We start from the raw sequence: 23,683 nt of genomic DNA, 5'->3' as shown, positions 1-23,683 counted from the left end.
GTCTTCAGTGGAGCTATTTAAAAATTAATAATAATTCTATTATATTATTATAGTTTCATTTCAAGAATTTCGTTACCGTTAATAGAAACTTATAAAGTTTGAATATTTGTCATGGTAACAATTTTCTTCTCTAGAATATAACTGCAATATTTATTTTTTTATTTGATTTAAATATAATTATATTCTTCCTCAAAGGACATGAAATTTTTATTTGTAAAACATCACTGACAAAACTAAATAAATATTTTCAATACCCTATTTATAAATTAACGAGCAATCAAACATAAAATCGTTAGAATATTGGTGAATGTGTCTAGTTCCCAGTCTATTACATTAATTGGTTGAAATTTTTAATTGACGATAGAACCATTAAAATAACGAACAGCGTTCATCGGCGATAATTTTATTATTACAGCAATATTGTTACAATTAGCTGTCATCGGGACTGAAATATTATTCATTAATATACAAGGTGTCTATATAAAAATGGTCCTGTTAAATGAATTTAGCACTTTTTTTACAGGAAATTTTCTTTCCGACACAAAGAAAACTCATTTTCTCTTTCAAGGGTAGATAATGCCAAATTTAAAACTTTCTCCTTTTGACAATTAAAAATTAATAAACATTAATTAAAAAAATATTATACCTTAGCTGAATTTTTCGAACGTTGCTTCCCCTCGTTGCCTTGTAAAACACCACATTAAAAATTTATGAATTGGAATGAATGAAGGTTTTGCCGAGGAACGCGTCTTCAGTATTGTTCTGAAACAATGATATAAAAATAATTAATATAAATATAAAACAATATACAGGGTGAGTCTTAAATAAGTGCAAATATTTTCAGGGCTGATAGATCTCGATAAAAGAAACATATTTTTTCTTTATCGTTTTTCAAATAAGTCCAAAACCAAACCAAGTTTTTTTAATTTAAAATATCCAAAATAAAGGATTTTTTGCTAAAATTTTGAGAACCACCGGATCTTTTCTGTGTTTTCTTTCTTGTAAATTTAATCTACTACCTATGTTGCCATATTATCAAGAAATTATGTTTTAAAACTAAAAACTAAAAAAAAATCTAATTTTTTTTTAAATTCCAAATTTAAAAAAAAATTCGCGAAAAAACCTCACAATCGTGTTATCATTTGCACTTATTTAAGACTCACCCTGTATACAATAAAAAATTATTTGGAAACATTTTGCATTGGTATTAATTTCCAAAAATATTTGATTATTTGAAACTAGTAAAGCTTCTGTGTAATATAAAAAGTAATACCATATAATGCAATATAGTATACTTGGATATGATTGAAGGAACATTTTAATCTTAAAATGGTCATACTTATATACACTTACTTTTTTCTTTCTATATAGATTTTTAAATCTGAAAGAAATATATTGTATTTTGTGTTTGAACTTTGTCTGAAGAAATAAATCGCTACTTTTTTGTCTTAGCCTTAACTAGCCCCCAAATTTTTTTTGCCCAGGGTTGAAATGAAAAGGCAATTGATAAAAGTGCTAAATCAAATAAATAAATACAGGATTTTTCAGGCGAAATAGTTCGGCAAATAATGAGGGGCGAGATAAATTTCAGGCCTGTGTAGGGCTTTTTTATTTGGCGCATGGGGACTTTTAATGATATGTTCCCTGCGACGGAGTAAAAGAGTATTCTAGTATTTTATACGATCGTAATCACATCTGCAACCTTATCGACCGGAAACCGTCCTAGTGCTAAATCCCGAAACAATACCCACTCGATGGTCCTTTTTTTCCCTCTTTCAAAATAAAGAATCCGACGGGCATTTGTGAAACTCGGCAAATATGTTATTTTTTCTGCTACTAATAACCACATGTAGAACATAGAATGTAGAATGAGTGGGAGGGGGATTAATCACTGTGACCTTACAGATCTATTATGTCCCCCTTTCTTGATTTATAAGTCATCATACAATCTCACGGCTTTGACAAAAACTAGAATCTCAAACGGTTTTACAGAGGTTAGTTCTCCATCTCCGGTATCAGTCGTATCAAAGTTTATGGCATGAGGTGTTCTGGTGATTCTTCACTTTCCCCATAGCGGAGAGATGTTAAAAATGTCCTGTTAAAAACCCCGTAACAACCCGAAGATTGCTCTTACTTAAATCAAGGAAAATATTTCCTTGCTCCCTAAACAACATTTTTTTAACACGGGAAAGATCTAAATTACTTGCCTTTTTGAGGGAACCTGGATATTACTCCAAGATTTAAAGGTCACCAAGAAGAATACGCTGCTATATAGCCATTAATTCTGATGCGGCTTCAACCTAAAAGTCTTCTTCTCCTGCCTACACAATCTCTCTCTTTGTAGAGTAGTGACTTTATCCAGCACCCTGTGGCTTATAAAAAGTGGCATGGCGAACGATTCGTCTCAAAATACATGGCTATTACTGAGATAGATACATTTTCATCAATTTAACAATTCCATTCCCAAATTCCGGCTAATCTGGCGTTGCCAAGAACTGGCGATGATTAATTTGGCCGAACGACTTGCTCTAATCCACCGGCATTAGAATAGCGAGTTGTTATTGTCACAAAAAGACAATACGATTCGTTACAGTGCCTCGTCCAATTGGCTCGGTTCATTTTTGCGCCCGAGTTTTTGATTTTTTCCCGCTGCAAAACATTTTGTTAATCCTGGAAAAAGTCCCAGCTCCGATATATGTACATATTTGCTGTGTTTTTTATTTTTGAAAAACGCCACCGTTTTTCATATTACACGTTACATGCACGTATATACGTAATATATAGTTTGCATATCGCTGCGACATAATAATAGAGAAAATAGCGCGATGTATAACAATAAATTATATCATATGTAAATTCAGTTTGGAGTAAATTAATCCGTGATTTTTAATTTTGCACAATTAAAGTGAAGTTTTTTTTGGGAACCGAATAATCTGGAAGTAATGGAGGGACTAGACAAAGCAGCAGAAACCAACATCAGCGACATCGGGAATTTTGACCTGGAGGTGATTTAACTTCTATATTTTTCTGGATTTGAATATGCTATATTCCCAACTATTTTCCGTTGAATGTCACGTATACCCCGCTGGCAAGCGAACCTTTGGATCGGCGTTTACATGTATAGGAGTAAGTCGTTATGGCAATCTAGTAAATCGGAGTGAGCAAAAATACGAAGTATTTATTACTTAACTACTTAAACTGGCGGTAGATTCCATGCGCCTTGGGAAAATACTCGCCTTCTGTCTTTATTCAGTACATCTTATTTTAATAAGCATGTTGACCGTACTCTTCGTACACATGAAAACCGGCACCCAACACCAGAAATGCCGACCCATAGTATGTCACGTATTTTTTAGACATCAATTATTACAAATAAGCTGTAACGATGTGTAACATGAGCTGTCAATTGCGGAAGGTTTGAAACCAAATTTATTAAAAAATACATTTTCTATAAAAAATTTATTCCGTGAATTTTTGAACATTTTAATAGTTATTCTGCTATACGGAGAGGAGACGAATCCAACAAAACAGGGATCATTAAAATCGGTCCAGTTGTTCTTGAGTTATGACTGGTGTAATTAACACGACTTAATTGCTTCGTAAAATCATAATTTATTTGTTGAAAAATCTTGAAGAGGAAATGTTATATCCAAATATATTTTTTAAAAAATTGTATGTGCACTATGTGCGCATATTTGAAGTGAAAATGTTGGAAAATGTGTAGTTTGAAATATGGAAAAAGTAATAAATTAAAAATTAATAAATAATTTGATTAACTTTTACAAAATTTGTATTAAAATAACCGTCTGTCCGTGTGAGGATTCTCTATCCACGCGCCTAGTTTGGTTCCAATCGACCCATAATTAAGAAATATCCTGATGATTTCGCCCATTTAGAGGCATCGGCCGAAACCGACCCGTATTTTTCTTTAATATAAAATCCTTACTCCCACCCTGATGAAGATACAAACGAAACGTCGTATCCAACTTTGCAGGGTGGGACCGTGTGCAACGTCGCTCACATAGCCTACCCACCAAATTTGGTCGCGATTGGACGACATCAACTTTTGACGTTTATTACGTCAAAACTAACTGTCACAGTGACACGTGTCGTACACGGTCAAGTTGGCCTTGGTCCAATCAACATCCTCCCATTTATCGTGCCGCGTGTAGTCTCGTCTGTCGTGTCACGGCCTTGAATTTTTACACACAGCGCGCGTAACATCAAAAAAAGTTTTAGATTTTGCAATATTCAATTGCAAACCGCTTGCCTTAGACCACACGACCACCGCCACTTTTTAAATTTGTAACTTTGTTACAGTTGGTAAACGTCAAATTTATTTTCTATTTTGTTACTATTCTTCTTCCAATTTCTTAATATTTTCTCACCACTTAATCCTTCCTTTGGCTTCTACAAATATTTTAAGGCCAAAATTACCCAAATCGGTCCTCGACTAACAAACTTCATCTCATTTTTATTTATAGATATTAATTCAACATGTTTGTATATTTTAACTAAAAACAGAGTTATAGAACACTTTTCCCCGTATACGACATATCAAATCCAGCTTAGAATATTGATAGTAAAATGCGCGACCTAGCCAAGAAGCGTCAGATTGAACAAGCTCGTTAATTTTTTAATTTACGTAATCACAAAATCTATCTGCATATTAATTAATCCTGCGATGATTATTCCCCATTCTTCGACCATTTATGTCAATAAGTTACTTCCAATGTCGTATTTGTGTATGCATCTTGAACATACATACCGCATATTGGGGCTAATGTAAACAGAAACACACACACAACATTTCATCGATGTATTTCTAAGCCACTATACTCTCGTATTTTGCAGAATTAATAAGCCACAATTTCCAATCAACGTTAAATTCTACATAGGTAGATTTCTGATATCAATTTTAATGGTAGATGTCAATATGTCAAATATACTTTCAAGAACATTCACCTATATATCAAAAACCTTTATAGGATTTAACAACAGTATCGTAGAAATATTTTTCTACCTATAGCAAGCATGTTTACCCAATTATCAAAACAGTACTTGTTATTTTTAAAATGCAACTGTAATCGAATATCTTGAGAATAAGAAAAGTTTGACTCAAAGCAAGTAACTTGCGGCGAAAAATGTTTTCCTTCTGCTATCTAAAAATATTAGTCCTCAAAAATGTATATGTTTCAAAGGAACATGAAACAAGAAATAATAATACCAAGACGATGCAGAAGTATCAAGTATCAATAAGGTTTTAAATACAGGGTGAACATTTCAAAAGTAGCAATCGGGAATATTATAGAATTAATATATTAGACATATTTTTTTAATGTAGAATATGTAGATTGTACGGGAGGGGGGAAGTTAAACATCGCGACCTTATATATCAATTGTATCTCCCTTTCTTGAATTATAAACTCATCATATCAGGGCTTTGACAAAAGCCAGTATTTGAAACGGTTTTATAGAGGTGCCAATATCAGTCGTACCAAAGTTTATGCCACGAATGGTTATCCTCTCGGTGCACTCAATGATGAGATGTTCTGGTGTTTCCTCATTTTCCCCACAGAATCTGCATTCGCCGTTGTTTCTTGGCTTCAGTCTACTAAGGTGTTCATTGAGGAGACAGATGAGGTCTTCCAGGTTCTTGAGTTCAGAACGGTTCTGGTCCAGTGGAGTATTCGCTCCTGTTCTAGCTAGATCGTCTGATTTTTCATTACCTTCTCTCTCTTGGTAGGCTGGCACCCAGAGTCGGAGGATATTGTTTTCTTTGCCTAATTTGTTCAGCTTCTTTTATGTTAGGTCTACAATGACCTCCATTGCTGCTGTTGGGCAGTGTGATGCAGAAGCATGCCAGTCTGGTGCACTTTGCACAGGTTTTGCCTTGAGTACAGCAACTGTTCCATAATTAATCATGGATCTTATTATCATGGTATACATCCAGCACAAAATGTTAGGAGCGCAGCCCCATATATTTCCTGCCGGTTTTCTGCATATCATGAGAGCCTTTCTGGCTTTTCTGGTGATGTTCTTAATATGCTGGTTTCATAGAAATTTGCTGTCCAGTGTTCAGGGTTTGACTTCCTTTGTATAATACAAAAGTTTAAATGTAATCAGATCACCTAAAATTAAGATAGAGACAATATAAATTACAGGTAAGCTTAACTGTTATTAAAAAAATGTCATAAATAATAAATAGTAAGAAATAAATAACTAAAGTATAAAGAAAGTATTATCCCCACTTCCGAATGATTACAAAATTCCTTTCAAAGTCTATGTGGCGAGAATATCAAATTTCCCTTGTACATTTTTACGCCATGTTGCATTTCCCTGTATAATTTCCGCGTAAAATCAGATAAAACTTTTCGGAAACTTTAATATCACCGAAGCACGCTATTGTCTTATATCACGTTTAATAATATTGTATAATAGAACGTAAAACAAACACAAAATTTCGCGCATAAACCACGCAAAAAATATATAACTTTCTTCGAACTTTTCCACTTATATAGTGTATTATATTTTCTGGTAACATATTGAATGTTAAAAATGGCTCGGTTCGAATAAAAAAGGTCCGTCAAAAGACACCTTTGGGAATTTCGGAAATGCGCAAATTTAAAACTCTTTCAGAATATACAGTAATAGGAAAAAGTATACGAACTTGTAGATTTTGTGCACTATTGAAAAAAAGTTTACGAAATTAGTTAGATATTGCATAAAATAAAATAAAACGTATACAGAGTGTCCCAGAAATAAGTGCAAATATTTTAAGAGGTGATAGATCTCGATAAAAGGAACATATTTTCTTTTTATCGTTTTTCAAAAAAGTTCAAAATAACGGAGTTATTTTACTTTGAAAATTTCCAAAAAAAACATGATTTTTTGCTAAAATTTTAAGAACCACTGGATCTTTTCTGGATTTTCTTTCTTGTAAATTTAATCTAATACCTATGTTGCCATATTATCAAGAAATTATGTTTTTTAACTAAAAACTTCCAAAAAATTTTTCAAAAAATTTCGAATTTTCAACATTTTTTTTGCGAAAAAAACCTCATAGGCGTGTTTCTGGGGTTGAACTATACTACCAGTTAAAATATTTGCACTTATTTCTGGGACACCCTGTATATTTTAGACGCTACCCACAAAGAATACAATTTAACTTCCGTTTTTGTTTAAAAATAGGCCATTTCTCGGACAGATGTGGGCATATTTATATTTATTTAAAATTCTGAAACTTCACAAACGAAAAATAAACAATATTATACGTATGCATATAAAATTCGCATGTATATAAATATACACACATATAAATTATAACGAAGTTATCTTTGAATTGATAATTAAAAATGCAAAACAGAAAATATAAGTATTTGTTAGAGTAAAATAAAATTCTTCATATGTATTTTATTTTATTTTTTGTTTAGTAGCCTAACATAATTTTTATACTTGAATGTGTTTCAAATTAACAAGCTTTCCTGTTTTTAAATTGTATTACGCAAAAAACTTTAAAAGATAACCTTTCGCTTAAAAATGTATCAAAGAATTTCTGTAACATTATTAAACAGAAAAAAGGGCATCAATACAGTGACAGATTGTTCGCAGTCTACTGGATCAAAACCCTATTAGCATATTAATAGATGTCAAGAAATTTGAAATTTATTAATGGTTTTTTTTGAACATCAAGCGCAAGTCAAGAAATTAAATACAACATAAATGTGGTCTAAAATATTATCTTAAAAAGTTTATTTATTGATTTTGGGGTTAATCCAAATTAATACTAAAATATAGTTAGTAGCTACTAAAACTTCAGCAGTTATACTATTTATTCCAGGAAAGTAGCAGACCAAATTAGCAAATACAAGTTCAAGACCAAGATACGCTTGGTCTTGGTTTCGCGCAAGATACTTGCAAGTCTTGCATACACCTTCTTTGCGGCACCAACGCCTGTATCTTTCTTTACGTTAACTTAGAAATTTGATTTTCTTACAGCTTCAAGGAACTGTAGACTTGAGTATATAGTTTTAACTTCAATTCGATATCTCCACGCGTTCTCGAGATAAAGTCTTGACAGACAGACTGTCAGGCAACAAAGTGATCCTATAAGGGTTCCATTTTTTCCTTTGAGTTACGGAACTTTTTTTGTTTATAGGTTTTAGCTATAAACATAAAAAAACTATAAATAAAAAAAAACTTAAAAGAAAAACTGTAATCATAAAAAATATAAATAAAAAAACTAAAAGAAAAACTGTAAATACCTAGTTATTTTATCTTTTCAGTGTTTTCTGGAAGTGAGGCGGCCCACGCAGTCAAACGATTCACAGGGTTATACACAGGGCCGTACTTTGACCCTACAACAACGACAAACATCACAACGCAACTGGGCACCCACGCTTATTTGCCCTGCAAAGTGAAGCAGCTGGGCAACAAATCTGTCTCGTGGATCCGAAAACGTGACGCCCACATCCTCACTGTAGATAGATACACCTTCATCGCTGACGATCGATTTCAAGCTTTTTTGGTCGAATCCACGGACACATGGACCCTCCAAGTCAAGTACGTCCAAGCCAGAGACGCTGGACAGTACGAGTGCCAAGTCAGCACCGAGCCAAAAATGAGCCATTTCATCACATTAAACGTTGTTGGTAAGTAATTAATATTACTAGAAGAAATAATTAGCATTAGCATTAGTAGCAGTGGTGAGATGAAATACCAACGGATTGCCAATTTCAATAAGAGTCAGTTCAAAAAATAATTATAATAAGATACCATACGATCGCAAAAAAAAACGGTATAGCTGAAACGGTATAGAAATGAAAACCGATGATAATTTTGGCGAGGTCAAGCTTCAGACGTCATTTACTTGGCCCATACTATTCATTTTTTAATGGCGCTTACTGTTGGTCTTAGGAAGCGTGCAATTATTTTTATATTTAGCAAAAATTATTTTTAAATGGTCTTTCTATAATTAACCTTAATTTTTGACAAATTTTATATCAATTTTTAGTAAAGGACGTCTAGAGATTGACCTTACCAAAATTATCATCGATTCGTAACCGTCTTTGACACCGTTTTTCTTTTCGTGTTGTGTTAATATTCCAATCCAATATATTTCCAATGGCTTTTATAAATAAACTAAATAATCTGATATCTGTTCATTTCGTTGTGCAACAAATATTTGGAACGTTACATTTCTTTAAATGTAAAGTTTCCATACGTCCGGATTTACCCGGACATATCCGGGTTTTTAAGGTGATCGGGCTGGCCAAATTTAACCGTAAAAACAATTTAACTTTGATGAATATTTTAATGATTACGATGTCACATATCTACTAAACCGACTTTATTGGAAAGTGCCAATATCTATCTATGATATAAAATCCAATATCTACTTTGTCTTTATTTTGTCATGATTAACGTGTCCTTTATGCATATAATTCTGTTAAATGGTCCATTACAACGAAAAAATTGTGCCTGTCATTTTAACTCATAAGTAAATTGTATTTCCTGTCATTTAGGAAACGCTCAGACTCTTTTCCTCTATTAAAAAAGGATAATCCAATTCTGATTTCATTTGTAACGTATGCAGTACAAATCTTGCTTATAAAGGCAAACGAGTATACTTAACACTTTTTTAACTGTCTTTAATTTTTCATTTAAAGTAAAGTCTGTCCATTTGCCCAACGAGTTAGTGAATAATATCGTCAGACGACATCCAAACAATAACAGAACATACATTTTACCTGTTAATTAAAAACCAGACAACTCGGTACTCTCTTATTAGACAAACTTTACCTACCTAAAATAACTTCACCATTTATTTTTCGACATCCTGATGTCCAGAGCTCCCTTTTTTCAGAACTCCAAAAACATTGATGGAAACTCTATATTCCTGCAACACTATTGATTGCAATACTATATTTCACTCTATTGGGGTTTTGAAATCTCGAAAAATCATTTGAAGACAGAAAATCATTCCTGAAACAAAAAATTCTCACTATTAACCTTGACTCTCAACTACTTAAATTTAACCTATGGTAATTTTTGTATTTTTTATGTAACATATATGTAAATAGCCAGGTAAATTATCTACAATAAATTTTATTTAATTAGTATAACCACTTTTACACTGTCTCGGCCACTAGTAAATTAACTATGACTATTACCCAATAAAATCTGATAATTAATGAATCTTCTAATATTCAGACTTAAAGATAAAATTAACATTAGAGAGGCAGGCACTAGAATATTTCATAAGTTATCCTTTGCTTCAAGTTTTTAAGCCGCTCCATTTATAATTAAACCAGCAAAAACTTAATAAAGTAACAATCAAACTTTCAAGGAAATATGTCTAACTTTAATAGAGTTTAATACAAAGAGTTCGGCTAACATATATAATTCATTAATCAATATAGAAGAAAAATATATTTGTTTGAGATATTTGATGCGAAAAAACATATTATATACAGTGCAACCTCTTTAAGCTGGACATCCAGTAATCGAAACACCCCGATGGTGATGTTAAAAGTTATTTAAAAATAATTTTTACTCAATATAAAAATAAATCACATCCTTCTTAAGGCCAACTGGCAATAAGCGCCATTAAAAAAATAAAGAAGAGTACGGGCCAAGTAAATGACCTCTAGGGCTTGCCCCCTCCAAAATTACTACCGACTGTCATTCTCTTAGTTACAATTCTCTTCGTTACAATATTAGCTTTTTTCGTTTTCCTGTTATTACCGATTCTGAACCGTCCTAGAACTGTGATGCGTATGCGCAGAAGGAAATATGAAGACATTATTTCATTTGCGCATACGCTGCAGAGTTCTAGGACAGTTCAGAATCGGTAATAACAGGAAAACGAAAAAAGCTATTGACTGCTTCCACCTAAAAAGAACCTATTTTGTTTCAGTGCCCAAAATCGAAATTTTAGGAGAATCAGACATGTTCGTAAAAATGGGCAGCACGGTCCAACTGAAATGTGTCATAACGCAAAGCCTAGAAGAACCAGCCTACATATTTTGGTACCACGATGGAGATCGTGTACTGAAGTACGACAAAAACGCCATCGATATTCGACTAGATAGAGAAGGTACTGATACCACCGTCAGTACTTTGATCATATTCCACACCAGTTCCGAAGACTCTGGAAACTACACGTGTAGCCCATCGAATTTAGATTCTGCTTCTGTACTTCTTCACGTTCTAAATGGTAAGTAGGCTAGAATGGTTTAAACAAAACAAATATCTCACAAACATTTACCCGGGGAGTGAAAGGTTCAAGGAGAGAGTGAAACGGGTGACAGATGAGTGAGTCATATTGTATTTTAGTAATTAAAAGTAACTATTTTGTGTATTTGTTATTTAAGCCAAACTTGTAGAATATCAATCAAAATTAAGGTTAGTTTTAATGTGTTATTATTATTACAATTACTATAAACTGACTTTTACCAAAGGAGGGTTTGGGGACGGTTGAAACATTTTTAGGTACGGATCAAACAGTAAAGAGTAGTAGCTGAGCTCTACTTTCAAATTATCTTCATTTAGCAGCTTGGTCTTAAACAATCCTGTGGCTATTAAGTAATTTTCTTACTTGTTTTGCCCATTTTTTTACTCTTGTGGTCAAAAAAACTAATTAGAATTATCTTTATAGACCAAACCAAATACTGAAGACTAATTAATGTTGGCAATTATTGTTTTTAGAATTAAAATTAACGTTAAAAATGGATGCATTTCAATTGACCCCAATCACTGTTTCAACCGCCCCTGGCATGAAAAGCGAAATCTTTTCAACCGTACCCAGTCTACCCTAATCAAAGTAGCCACTTTTGATTTAACCATGATAGCAACTCTTGATTTCCGGATACCTGTAAATTTCGCAAGTATCAACGCAGGTTGAGATCCACTGAACAGCCTTCAACTTTTTCTGACATTGTAATTGACATTGAATACTGAGAATGAATAGAGTATGATCAAAGTGTCGCCGCTCAATGTTAAGATAAAACTAATAGAGTGCCATCATGAGTATGATTATTAAAGACATGGACACAAAGAAATTATGGAATAATAAAAACCGTTAATTAATGAAGGCCAAGAATGTCTCGTTAACACCATTTAAAAAAAGTTTCAAGAATATTCTAACACATTTAACACATTGTTAACTTTGTTTTCAATTTTTCGATAAACTCTTGGACTTGTGTACTAAGAACTTTCCGTTCAATAACATAGAGAAATCCTAATGTAAACCTAGCCAAAGAAAAACAACGTTAAAGTTTTCAAATTAACATAAAACAGTTTGAATTAGAAACAACGAAATGAACAGTTTAAAGTTCGTTTTCATATAAGTAAAGCTAGTATGTTAATGTAAAGGTAAGCCCGAAAAACTTTAAACTGCTGTAAAAGTTTTCGTTAGATGGAAATGGCGAAAAACTATATTAGACGGCTATAATCCGGATTAACATAATAGATTAAGAATTTTATTTTTTCACTTCGAATGGGATTTTGCTCTCATTAATTCTATTAACGTGCTCTACCAGGCTCGATGTTACCTGTCAAAATTAATTAAAACTCCAACATCGTCGGGATGTTCTGAAAGTTTCCAGGTGACGACTTTTTTTGGTGCTTTTGTAGCGCGTGAGCCAATCTCCGAAGTTCAAATGAAAGATTCATAAACATAAAATGGAAAACTAGGGCATGTAACGTGTGTGATATTAAAATAGGTTCGGAGGTACGAAGTCAAATGAAAATGGAATTTATTTGCGTTCTAACACTGCGAAATAATAATAAATCCTCAGCGGAAAATAACGGTGCTAGAATTGCTTTTGTTATATTCTTATATCACACATTTACATATCATGTTATGGTAACGCCATTCAATAACAACGTTTATTTAATTATATTATTTATAACAATTCTGCCTGATATTTTTAAACCAATAGTATACATTTTTTGGTAGAAACTGTCTATGTAATACACAGGGCCGGCGGAAGGAAAATGTTAAGACCGGGCGAGTACCCTATCTGGCGCCCCCTCACATATTTATTATAGTTTCTTTCAGTACTATACTTTAACTACAACTAAGCATATTTATGCTACTTTAACAATAAATGTTCACTTAAAGATACTTCAAAATTCTTCGCTTCGTTCAATTTTAGTCTGCAGTTGTCGTTTTTTTCTATACCGAGAGCGCCTCGAAAGTGACTTACCCCTATTACTTTTTTATTTTTTAGATAAAAAAACCCGAGATTTGGTATGTTAGTATATGATATCAATTAGGACTTTTGACATTTTTGCTTAAAAAAATATATATTATAGTTTAAATTCCAATCAAGAGTACCATGACTCTGTTAAAAAGAGTGGCAGCTCATTAGCATAATTGGAAAAAGAATATACCACAATTTTACGAATAATTTGCTAGGTACCACACACTTGGTATTTCGAGTCAAATATGAACCGCATTTACAATTTCAAATAAACTATATGCGAAAATGTAAAAAATTGACATATGTCATAAAGTAGAAATATACCGGGGGTGCTATTTAAAAATAAAAAGTTGTAGTAATTTCCGGTGAAACACTGTGACCAAAAACAATAGAATACGTCAATTAATTCTAATTTATATCGTATAGTAACATACCAAATCTCGTTTATTCATTTCAAAAAATAAACAAGTTATAGGGGTGATCAACTTTTGAGAAGCACCCGGTATATCGAGTTATAAGAAATAGAATTCCAACTTCGGCAGTCTCGTTCTGGCATAAGTAATATTTGAAAACATTACTATTTAGTTGCAAGCAGTTGTTTTATTTCTCTATAAGAATTTAAGAAACTTTTCTTATTCACAATTATTTCGTGCAGAATCACTAGTAGGTACTATTATCAATAGTAGGTATATGATCGGATACAGTTTTGTCGGCTTCAAAATGAGGTTCAGCCACACTGGTCCTTTATCTTGCTCAAATGAGAAAATTCTACGATTCTACTACCATTTTCCGTGTATTACTACATATTCAATCCGGAACAATCAAAACCACCAAAAGATTGATATCTTTTCCCACTACTGTTAATAAATTAATTTAATTAATGAGGCAAACTTATAAGCTTTTTTTATAATAAGGATATCAGGATCCCCTTCAGCTTCTTGCGAATAAATTTTTGCCTCATATAATTTTAAGGCATATCAGCCATTAATAATGAATAAAGGGCGTGGCTTTAGGGATAAAAATAAAAGCAATTTTTGTACAAAGTTGTCAATACCTAAATTCACCGAAAAGCATTTGCATGATTTGCTTATACAGGGTGGCCCATCGAAAACGTTCCGTAAGGCATAACAGCCAGGATATTTTTTTTTTTCGAAAAATCCAAAAACACGTCAATTTTGTTTGTAAGGGGGACAACTTTTGCCCCAAAAATAATTGCAAAATCTTCAACCCTCTAAGCGGGGGTGTCATCCACCAACTTTTTTCAAATGGGAAGGGGGGTCAAGTGGCGTCGCAATGAAAAGGGGTTTCTATTCTCTATATTTCCCCGCTTCGTTTTTAAAAATCGGTCGAGTCATTTTGAAAATATGAAAGACTGAAATTTGAAAAGTACTTTTTTTTGCAAAAAAACGCATAAATTGAATTAATTAAAAAAAAATTATCTTATTAATGAAAAAAATGCTGAAAATGTTGCCCGTCAACCTCCATACAGTAATACAAATTATTTTCAACCCGTTCTAGAACATTGTGAAGAACTTGCGGAGTCACTTCGCAACAAACATCAATAATTCGTCTTCGCAGGTCTTCTAATGAGGCGGGTGGAGTGCTATACACTTTACTTTTTATGTGTACCCATAGAAAAAAGTTTAAAGGAGTCAAGTCGGGTGACCGGGGAGGCCACTCAATTGCACCCCTTCGTCCTATCCACCGAACGGGAAAGTTATTGTTTAAATAATTACGCACATTTTGAGAGTAATGTGGAGGTGCACCGTCTTGTTGAAATATTAGTTCCGCTTCAACGTATCCAGGATTGTTCTCTATGATGTCAGTTAGGGCTGGGTCGATGGTATTTTCCAGTAAATCCAAGTACATATCACCTGTTAGATTTCCAGGAAGAAAAAAGGACTTACAATAGAATTTCTAAAAATACCAGCCCACACGTTCAATTTCTTAGGGTTTTGTGTGTGCACCTCGTGAAAAACCCTGGGGTTGTCCTCAGCCCAGTACCGACAGTTGTGCCGATTAACTACACCTTTCAAAAAGAAAGTACACTCTACCTAACCCGATCGTTCATCCTTGTGGCAAGTGAAAAAATGCGTAAACATCTAGAAATAATAAAAAAAAACAGCAAATTGGTCGAAGGAATTTATCCTTATCATTTACTCTGATAAATGTTTAAATAAACTTTTCAAATTTCAATCCTTCATATTTTCTCAATGGCTCGACCGATTTTCAAAAACGAAGCGGGAAAGTATAGAGAATAGAAAGTCCTTTTCAATGCGGTACCACTTGACCCCCCTTCCCATTTGAAAAAAATTGGGGAATGACACCCCCGCTTAGAGGGTTGAAGATTTTGCGATCATTTTTAGGGCAAAAATTGTCCCCATCACAAACAAAATTGACGTGTTTTTGAATTTTCTGAAAAAAAAAATTACCCTGGCCGTTATGTCTTGCGGAACGTTTTCGATGGGCCACCCTGTATAAAGTAATTAATAGGTCATTAGTCATGTTCCAAGTTCATACTCATATCTAAATCAGTTACATACCGAGTTGTTTGAACCACCCTGTATATAAGCCAGTTTAAATAAAATATCGTTCCGTAGAAAAATTTCAATAGTTACTGTTTCTGTCGTGAGATAGTAAATCATTTTATGTAGCTGAATAATGCATACGATATAATATTTCTCTTGTTTGGTTTTATATTGGAATAAAATACGTAATTTCTTTAAAGGTGAACATCCGGCAGCAATGCAACGCGGCAAAAATTCAGCATCGCCCATACCTGGATGGTCCCATTTATCAATTGGTTTGGGATTAGCAGCTTGCACACCTCCCAGGTTTGCCATTACTGTTGCTCTCACGCTGGCCATAATCAGTGAGGTATTAGCATGTTAAATTTGGTTTTGCCGTTAACGGAAATTTCCAAATATTACTTCGAAAAGAATTCTCACTGTATTTGAATTGATTTGCTCAAACGATATTTTGATGCTTTAATACTTTTTCTAGTTATTTTTAACCAATAAATGTCAATTTAAATGCAGTCAGAATATTAGGGAAGTAATTGACTAATTTAAGGGTTGTTTTCTATTGCGACACAAAGGGCTCAAAGTAATACATTTTTATTTTGTCACTAAACTGTTGATTTGCATTGAAGAAATAATGTTTGATCAAATAAAAACGACGACAGAGCAGGCATAGAAAAAATATTTTAATTTAATTACATTTAATGAACTTCAACGACAGACATATGAAAATTGAAATGTAATTTCAATGCCAACTGTGATGTGGTTTTCATCCGATAATACGATACGTTAATATTTTAAATACCTAATTTAATAATTATAAATAGGTGCTAGTTAGGGGGTTTATAAAAAAACTTACTTGTAAATATTAGGATAAGATTCAGATATCGTCGTAATGATTTGTCAAATTCAAATTTGCTCCCTTTGTGTTACTTTTACGTTGACGTCAAAAGCTGTTTTATTTCTAAAATAGATTTTATAAAACAAATAATGAATTTGTAACTGATAGGTATTTAAAAAGACAGAACAGTTTAGAACTGGACAAAATTTCAATCAAAATGCAAGGGTAAACGAAATGTACATCTTTTTTAAATTTGCAGAGGAAAAAAATGAAGGCGCAACAGAATGGAACGAATGAATACAAACTTCATTAGTCGCAGTGAATTTGTAACGCAAATTACTTCTAAAGCATACTTTTATGATACAAATAAAGCAGCGCTCACTTGCATATCGCAAAAGCGGCGCCATTTCAGATATTTTAACGTTGCATCTGGCAGCGTTTGGAATATTAAATGTTTTGTATTATACATTCACTGAATAGATGATAAACCAATATGCTAAAGTTCTATATGCATGCAAACGCATGCAAGATACGTTCAGTTTATTCATATACTCAACTGCCTCATTATAAATTTCCAATATTGTTGAGGTTATTTATTTTAGACATTTATCATTTAATTATGTTATCGTCCCATCACTCCACAGAACCGACATAATAGATGAATGTATTTATAAACAGACAATTGAAAAACTACGGATTAATAATTTTATGGATATACGAATTTTAATTAATTATATTAACACGTAACTATTTTCAGTCACGTTAAATGTGCTAAAAACGCGGTATAGTATTACTGGTAAATTATCTTCAAGGACTGGTAAATTCGATATTCATTAAAAAAGAAATATACACTAGGCTAGAAGCAAGAAGCCAAATTTGCCAGAATTCAGAAAAGATTAGAGGCTGAATTAGGCTTAAAGATTAGAGGCTTAATTAATTTCGAACTTTTATTACGACTGCAACAGTTTTATTACAATTATTCTATAATGCTCTTAAAATATTCATAATTATTGTTATTACTGTTTTCAAAAAATCCCGTAAAAATATATTATTTATGATTAAATTGCACAAAAAAATGGTATAATTTTTAATCGCAGCATTGCAATCAATAAAAGTTGCAGTTAGTTGCAAACCGATTTTGCTTTAAAATGAAGCTAACAAATCAGGGTACAACTTTAACTAATGGAAATGACTGAGACTCTAATTCGTTTGTTCAGAAGATGCCGACAATGGCGACCACAAAGACAGTGCCAAAATTAAGTGTTCCAATGACTTCGGAAAAACTATATCTAGTTCAACGCATCTCAAAATTCAAAATAAAAAAATCATTTATATTAACTCTTCTTATTTCTTTTATAAAAGCTATTTAATTTTTTATTATTATATCTTATAATAAAAATCGTCTAGCCTAAAGATTAAGAATTTCCTCACAAAGTTTATTTACAAAAATGATTTCTAATATAACATATAATTTTTAATAAGTTTAGTGTGTGTAGACTATAGGTTTCATAAACAAACAATGAAAATGGAAATCATTATACTTATATCTCTTCTTATTTCTTTTATAAAATTTGTTTAAATTTTAGTCGAATTTGTATAAAGAAAATATTAACATCGAACAGTAATTGAAAACAATTCGGTTTAGCAATTCAAAAATCAAATAAAACGAGAGAAAACCATTATAAAATAATATCCAAACAGGCATTCTGGTATCGTTTACAAACAGGGTTAAAAAGCCAGATCGCTGTATCCTAAGACGTTCATTCCATTTTCTGATAATGTTAATCGTAAATCAATAAAATGAAATATTAACTTATAATGGGTTTAATGTAGACCCTTTTTTATCACGATGTTAGATAACCATAAAGATTTCTTCCATTCCTGTAGGAGGGTCAAGTGATGTAAAAATGAGACATGCCATATTTAGGGAAAAAATGAGACATTCAAATTAAACTACTAAAAACTTAACAAAATATTCAGCCAGTTTTCTTGTTAGGAACATTTAACAATAATTGTTAGCAGATCATCCCCATAATTTGTTTAATTTTTGTGTTTTCTTTTCTGCATAGTGACTTCTTTAGGTTTACTTTTGCAATAGTTTCGTTACCTCCATATGCCTTTTATAATAAAAAAAAACTTTAGTATTTAAACGGTGGTAACTATGAAAAAAACCATTTTTGAAAAATGTCTCCATTTTTACACCACTAGACCCTATCCCTTTTATCCATAAGTAATTTCAGAAAGAAGTGGTATTTATGTAATTAAATGATGACCAATCAGCCAGTAAGATAACTCAATTACATGATAACAAAATAATTCTTAGTATAATTAGTAAGTCTAGACAGGAGATTTGATGTTGCTGTATTCAATGCTCTGTTCCAAATCAAAAGTCAGGTCTATTATATAATGAATGGATCAATATCTAATTTTGTGTGCCTATTTAATGGAGTAAAAAAATAAATTAGCTTCTAAATACAAGACACTTTTTATGTTTTCTTGGCTTCTTCGAAAAAATTAATAAGGTCTTAGCGATTTTTAAAAATTAAGATTTTTTATTTATTTAATAGCATATTTATTAAACTCTGTAAAAAATGTAAAAGGTAATCTGATAAAAACGGCGTCATATATAAACATTGTTGTTCTGTTAAACGTCAAAACTTCAGAGATAGGCACGGTAAAGCTCGAACTAAAATAATATTTCCAAGCCTACTGCGACGTTGCTTTTTAGTTAAACAACATAAAAATTGCAGATCTAAAAGAATAAAAAAACTATAAAACGTGCATAGCTTTTTTCTATAATCTATAGATGTGGAGGGTGTTTGAGATATTTAATTTCCTTTAGCTGTGTTGTTTCACCTATTAAATGATAGATAAGCTAAGACCTAAGTCAATTATTTTAGGACCGGGGAAGCCTCACTTTGATTGCTAAGTCTAGACAAAGGATTACACTCAACTGTATTTAAAATGACTTCAGTACACTTAGATGATCAATTTCTAAGATAAATACAGACGAACGTTTGTTATAAAACAATAAATCGGTTTTCGCAAAATTTCTAAAAGAAAATTTTTTTTATAGTATCTGTAATATACTAATATTCAATTTAAAAACTGAATAAAACAAATAGAAAGCAAAATGCACTCCATTAAAGTAAATAAAATTCAACTTCCTTGTGCGGTTTCTCTATTGGTGGTTTTTAATTATTCAAAACTAAATTAACAAGAGATAAAGCTTTTGAAGCTGTGGCTTTAGTCTAATAGGCTAACTCTAAAAGACGGTTGCTCTGAAATATGGACATTCCTTAAAATTGTAAATTAACTGGATGCTGTTTGGGGGCCATTTTTCATTTAGATCAGTCAGATTCTATAATTAGATAAGAAATGTTTAATCATATCAAATAAATAAAGCCTTTGTTCGTGTCATTTTTAAACATAAAATACTACTACAGTTTCTGAAATTACTTTTTATATTACTTGTTATATCAAGTATTTTAGCAAAAAGCATAGTAAAGTTAAACCGTAATTCTATTTCTATGACTATTCTGATATCATTTTTTCTTTGGAAAACACGGTGAAATAATAGTTAAATCACAATTGAAGAGTCTGTACGTACCTCACCAGGTATCGTAACATCCAAAGCACTGATGTTTTTTCCAGAAAGTAAAACTTTAATTAAAGATTAAAAACATTGTAGCACTTTCAGAGCCATAAAGTATATAATTATGCATTAGATTTTCCCTAGCCTGCAGAAATACCAATTTCCTTTTATTAGGCAAACGACCAGTTTTAATGTTTAAAAGCAGTCTCTATTCAGTCAGTACAGGTTGTATGCAATTCTTTATGCAAAATCTGATATAGCCCTAATTATTTTTTTAGCGTGGCAAAAATCTTAAAAGTAGTTTTTTAAAAGTTTTTTGTTGTCCTAAAAGATTTTGCATAACAAAATAAACAGGAAGTTTACCGGGTCTTATAATAGCAAATTTAAATTCAGATCTGCATGACGTCGATATAAACACAAAGTATTTAATTAATGTTCATTTTAAGAAGGTGAAGTTTATTTTAATCTACAATAATCTACAGTGTATATCTCATTTTATAGAATACACAAAAAAAAGAATGTGTTTAAACGATGGAAGATATCAGACTACACACTTACAAAATAGGTGGTAAGTCAGCTACAGCGTTATATCGACACTGATTGACATTTCTGCAAATTAAATTAATTTAGGCTCTCAGCAAATCAGATTTGTGTAAACATGGGGTTAATTCCTACCAACATATAACACCAACCCTAATTATTGTCAACAGGCACATCGAATTAGGCAGTCTGTATAAATATAATTTCATAATATTTGGCGTCACAATTAAAATGGTTTCCGACTAGTAAAGGGAGTGCGTAAAGTGATGTCATTATAAATAATCTCTTGTGGGGTTCCTACAAATTTTACAAAGACTTTAAGTTTTAGTGGTGATGAGTCTAGAAAAAAATACAATCTTCATGACATTGCATTTTGAAAAGATGTACAAATAATTTCATTAGTCCAAATGAATAAAAAAATAATACCTATGCATTTTGATAGAAAGAAATAAAGTATTAGTTATAAGAGTCTACCATAATAATCATGGAAAGGTATTTACTGTACTACACTCATACCAAATAATAATGATTGTTTACATGTATACTATTACTGGAGAGAAAACCTTGTTTTAAAAAAGAATACAAAGTATTACAATTTTAACCGTTCAGTTTGTAAATAAATTTGAAAATATCTAACGTGTTTTTAACAGGGATGCTTATAATGTGAATTCTATAATAAGCTAACAATTTAAGTAATGTAGTTAGACAAGTAAAGAGAGAATCGTGATTTTATCAAAATGAGAATAACCAAGCTGTACAAAAACTATCGCTGTACACTACTAAAGTTCATTATCTAAAACAATTGTTTCTATTATTGTATGTATACGTTATGGTTGACATTTTTATTTTTAAAATAATTAATATGTGGTGTAAAGAAAAGAAAAAAAAAACAGTTGCATCGTTCATATTTCAAACAAATTCTGCTGTTACTGAGGTCTGTATTAGCCTTAGAATTTTATCATTTTCATGTTCATTTTATTGATGTATTTTAGATAAGAGCAGATTGTAATCCATCTTTATGTTAAAATATATCGTTAAAAGAAAATTAGATGGTGTTTTATTCATAAAATCCCAAAGAAATACAACAATATACTCTTAGAAAATGATACTAAAAAAATTGTGTGGGCACTATGTGCGCATATTTGAAGTGAAACTTCTTCTTACTTCCGTTTGTCTGGCTGTCGTCTGCCCATCTGTCCGTCTGTCCGTCTGAGCACTCCATTCGGGTACCTCTATCCACGTGCCTAGTTTGGTTCCAATCACCCATAATTAAGAAAAATCATGATGATTTTGTCCATTTAGAGGCATCGGTTCGAAACGTCGAGGGCGTCATCCTGTAGCCCGTCCCCAATTATGCCAAAATCGACCTACATTTTTCTTCAATATCAAATCGTTAGTCCCACACTGATGAAGATATAAACGAAACGTCGTATCCAACTTTGCAGGGTGGGACCGTGTGCACCGTCGCTCACATAACCTACCCACCAAATTTCGGACGAGTTTTTTATTTGATTCATTGATGATGGAGTTTCGTAGTGCACGAAACGTCAAAATATCAAGAAAAGGTGCGAGCCACATCTACACTCCGAGTTTAAGCTCCCTAGATCACATAGGACCCGAGTTACGACGCTCCGTTGTAATCTCTAATCGTTACCACTTTTCCTCTCGCGTTTCGCGTCTCGTGTGTCACAGCCTTCAATTTTTAATCCTATCGTGCATTAAGAAGTTTCACTGTAAAAATAAACCGTGTCTAGACTAATGAAATATATGTCTAACTCAAAAGTCAAGTTGACACATGTATAGACTTGGCAATATTCTAAAACTATTGGGAAGTATAATTTGTAAAAATTCTAAAATAAAAATAAAAAGATAAATATTTTGGAATCTTCAAAAAAGGTCTAACTTGTATTATAATTTATTATTCAAGCTAATGAAACTTTTTAAAACATTGGTTGAAATGCACCAAGCCTGTAAATATTTAATAATAATAATAGCTCCCGTATATAGCGTTTAACGCCTTGGGAGTAGCAAGGCACAGCTTGCTATACTAGAGCCGTTCGGTATACAAGGAAGGTAATGTGGCTAGCACTACGCTTCAACTGTCTATTATTACCTCAGGATTGTGAATCCCAAGTACTCATTTAAGGCTGAGTCGACCTAGGTACCCAAACTATATTTATTTTAATAAAAATAGTCGGCTGATGAAATGCCGGGTGTGGGAATCGAACCCACACCTTGAGATTGGTAGACGAGAGCCTGTACCTCTACGCCACCGGGCACCTGTAAATATATACCGGCATCAAATAAGGTAAGTAATCCACTTATTTTAGTACATAAATTTGTATACGGTATTCTTACAGAAGAATTTACTTTAAGAATCCCTACTCTTAGAATAATTGCCCTCAGTTTAAATGCCTCGCTCTGTACATGACATTTAAACAGAAACCATAAAAAGAGATATAAAAATAATATCTATTTTAAATAATAAAGCAGTAAAAATAAAAATAAATGTTTCTTTCTGACAATATCATAAGCGCAGTTTTATGGAACAGCGCTTATGATGTTTAATAAAGACATAGGTATTTAAACTTAACATATAAAAGAGGAGTGTAAAAATATTTTAATGAAAGGTAACCAAAGGAATGTTTCTGGAAATTATTCTAAACGTCACTTTTGAAAGTTTGTGTTTAGTTTAAAGTTCACACGTATTTTAAACCGCCAGCATCAATTTCTCGCACTAATAATTTAGTTTTAAAGTTGAAATTAGTTTCTAGATTTCAGGAGACATTTATTAAACAGATACTATATACATTTTAGCGTTTTTTGTCAATAGATGTGTTTTTTTTAACCAGAATATACAAATCGACAAAAACTATAATATACAATGTTTGATATAAGATATAACATATTAATTACACAGTATGTTAAAAATAGAGTACATTATTATAATCCTTACTTCAATTTTAATTAGTATACAGGG

The 23,683-nt window shown here is 32.1% G+C and overlaps 1 protein-coding gene across 6 annotated transcripts in view; it reads left to right on the top strand.

Annotated features, from left to right (window-relative positions):
- Positions 1–19,497, top strand: part of LOC115882301 (hemicentin-2-like) — a 393,218-nt gene extending 373,721 nt beyond the window's left edge. For all 6 annotated transcript variants that reach the window (XM_030900284.1, XM_030900282.1, XM_030900283.1 and 3 more), the window contains 3 exons: positions 8,286–8,651; positions 10,919–11,218; positions 15,937–19,497. In XM_030900284.1, coding sequence (XP_030756144.1) covers positions 8,286–8,651; positions 10,919–11,218; positions 15,937–16,100 — 830 coding nt within the window. In that variant the 3' untranslated portion in view covers positions 16,101–19,497. The remainder of the gene's footprint in view (positions 1–8,285; positions 8,652–10,918; positions 11,219–15,936) is intronic.
- The last annotated feature ends 4,186 nt before the right edge of the window (positions 19,498–23,683 follow it).

This window comes from Sitophilus oryzae, unplaced genomic scaffold (assembly GCF_002938485.1).
Source record: "Sitophilus oryzae breed Bouriz unplaced genomic scaffold, Soryzae_2.0 scaffold_177_pilon_pilon, whole genome shotgun sequence".
NCBI lineage: Eukaryota > Metazoa > Arthropoda > Insecta > Coleoptera > Curculionidae > Sitophilus > Sitophilus oryzae.
This window is presented reverse-complemented; position numbering and strand designations above follow the sequence as displayed.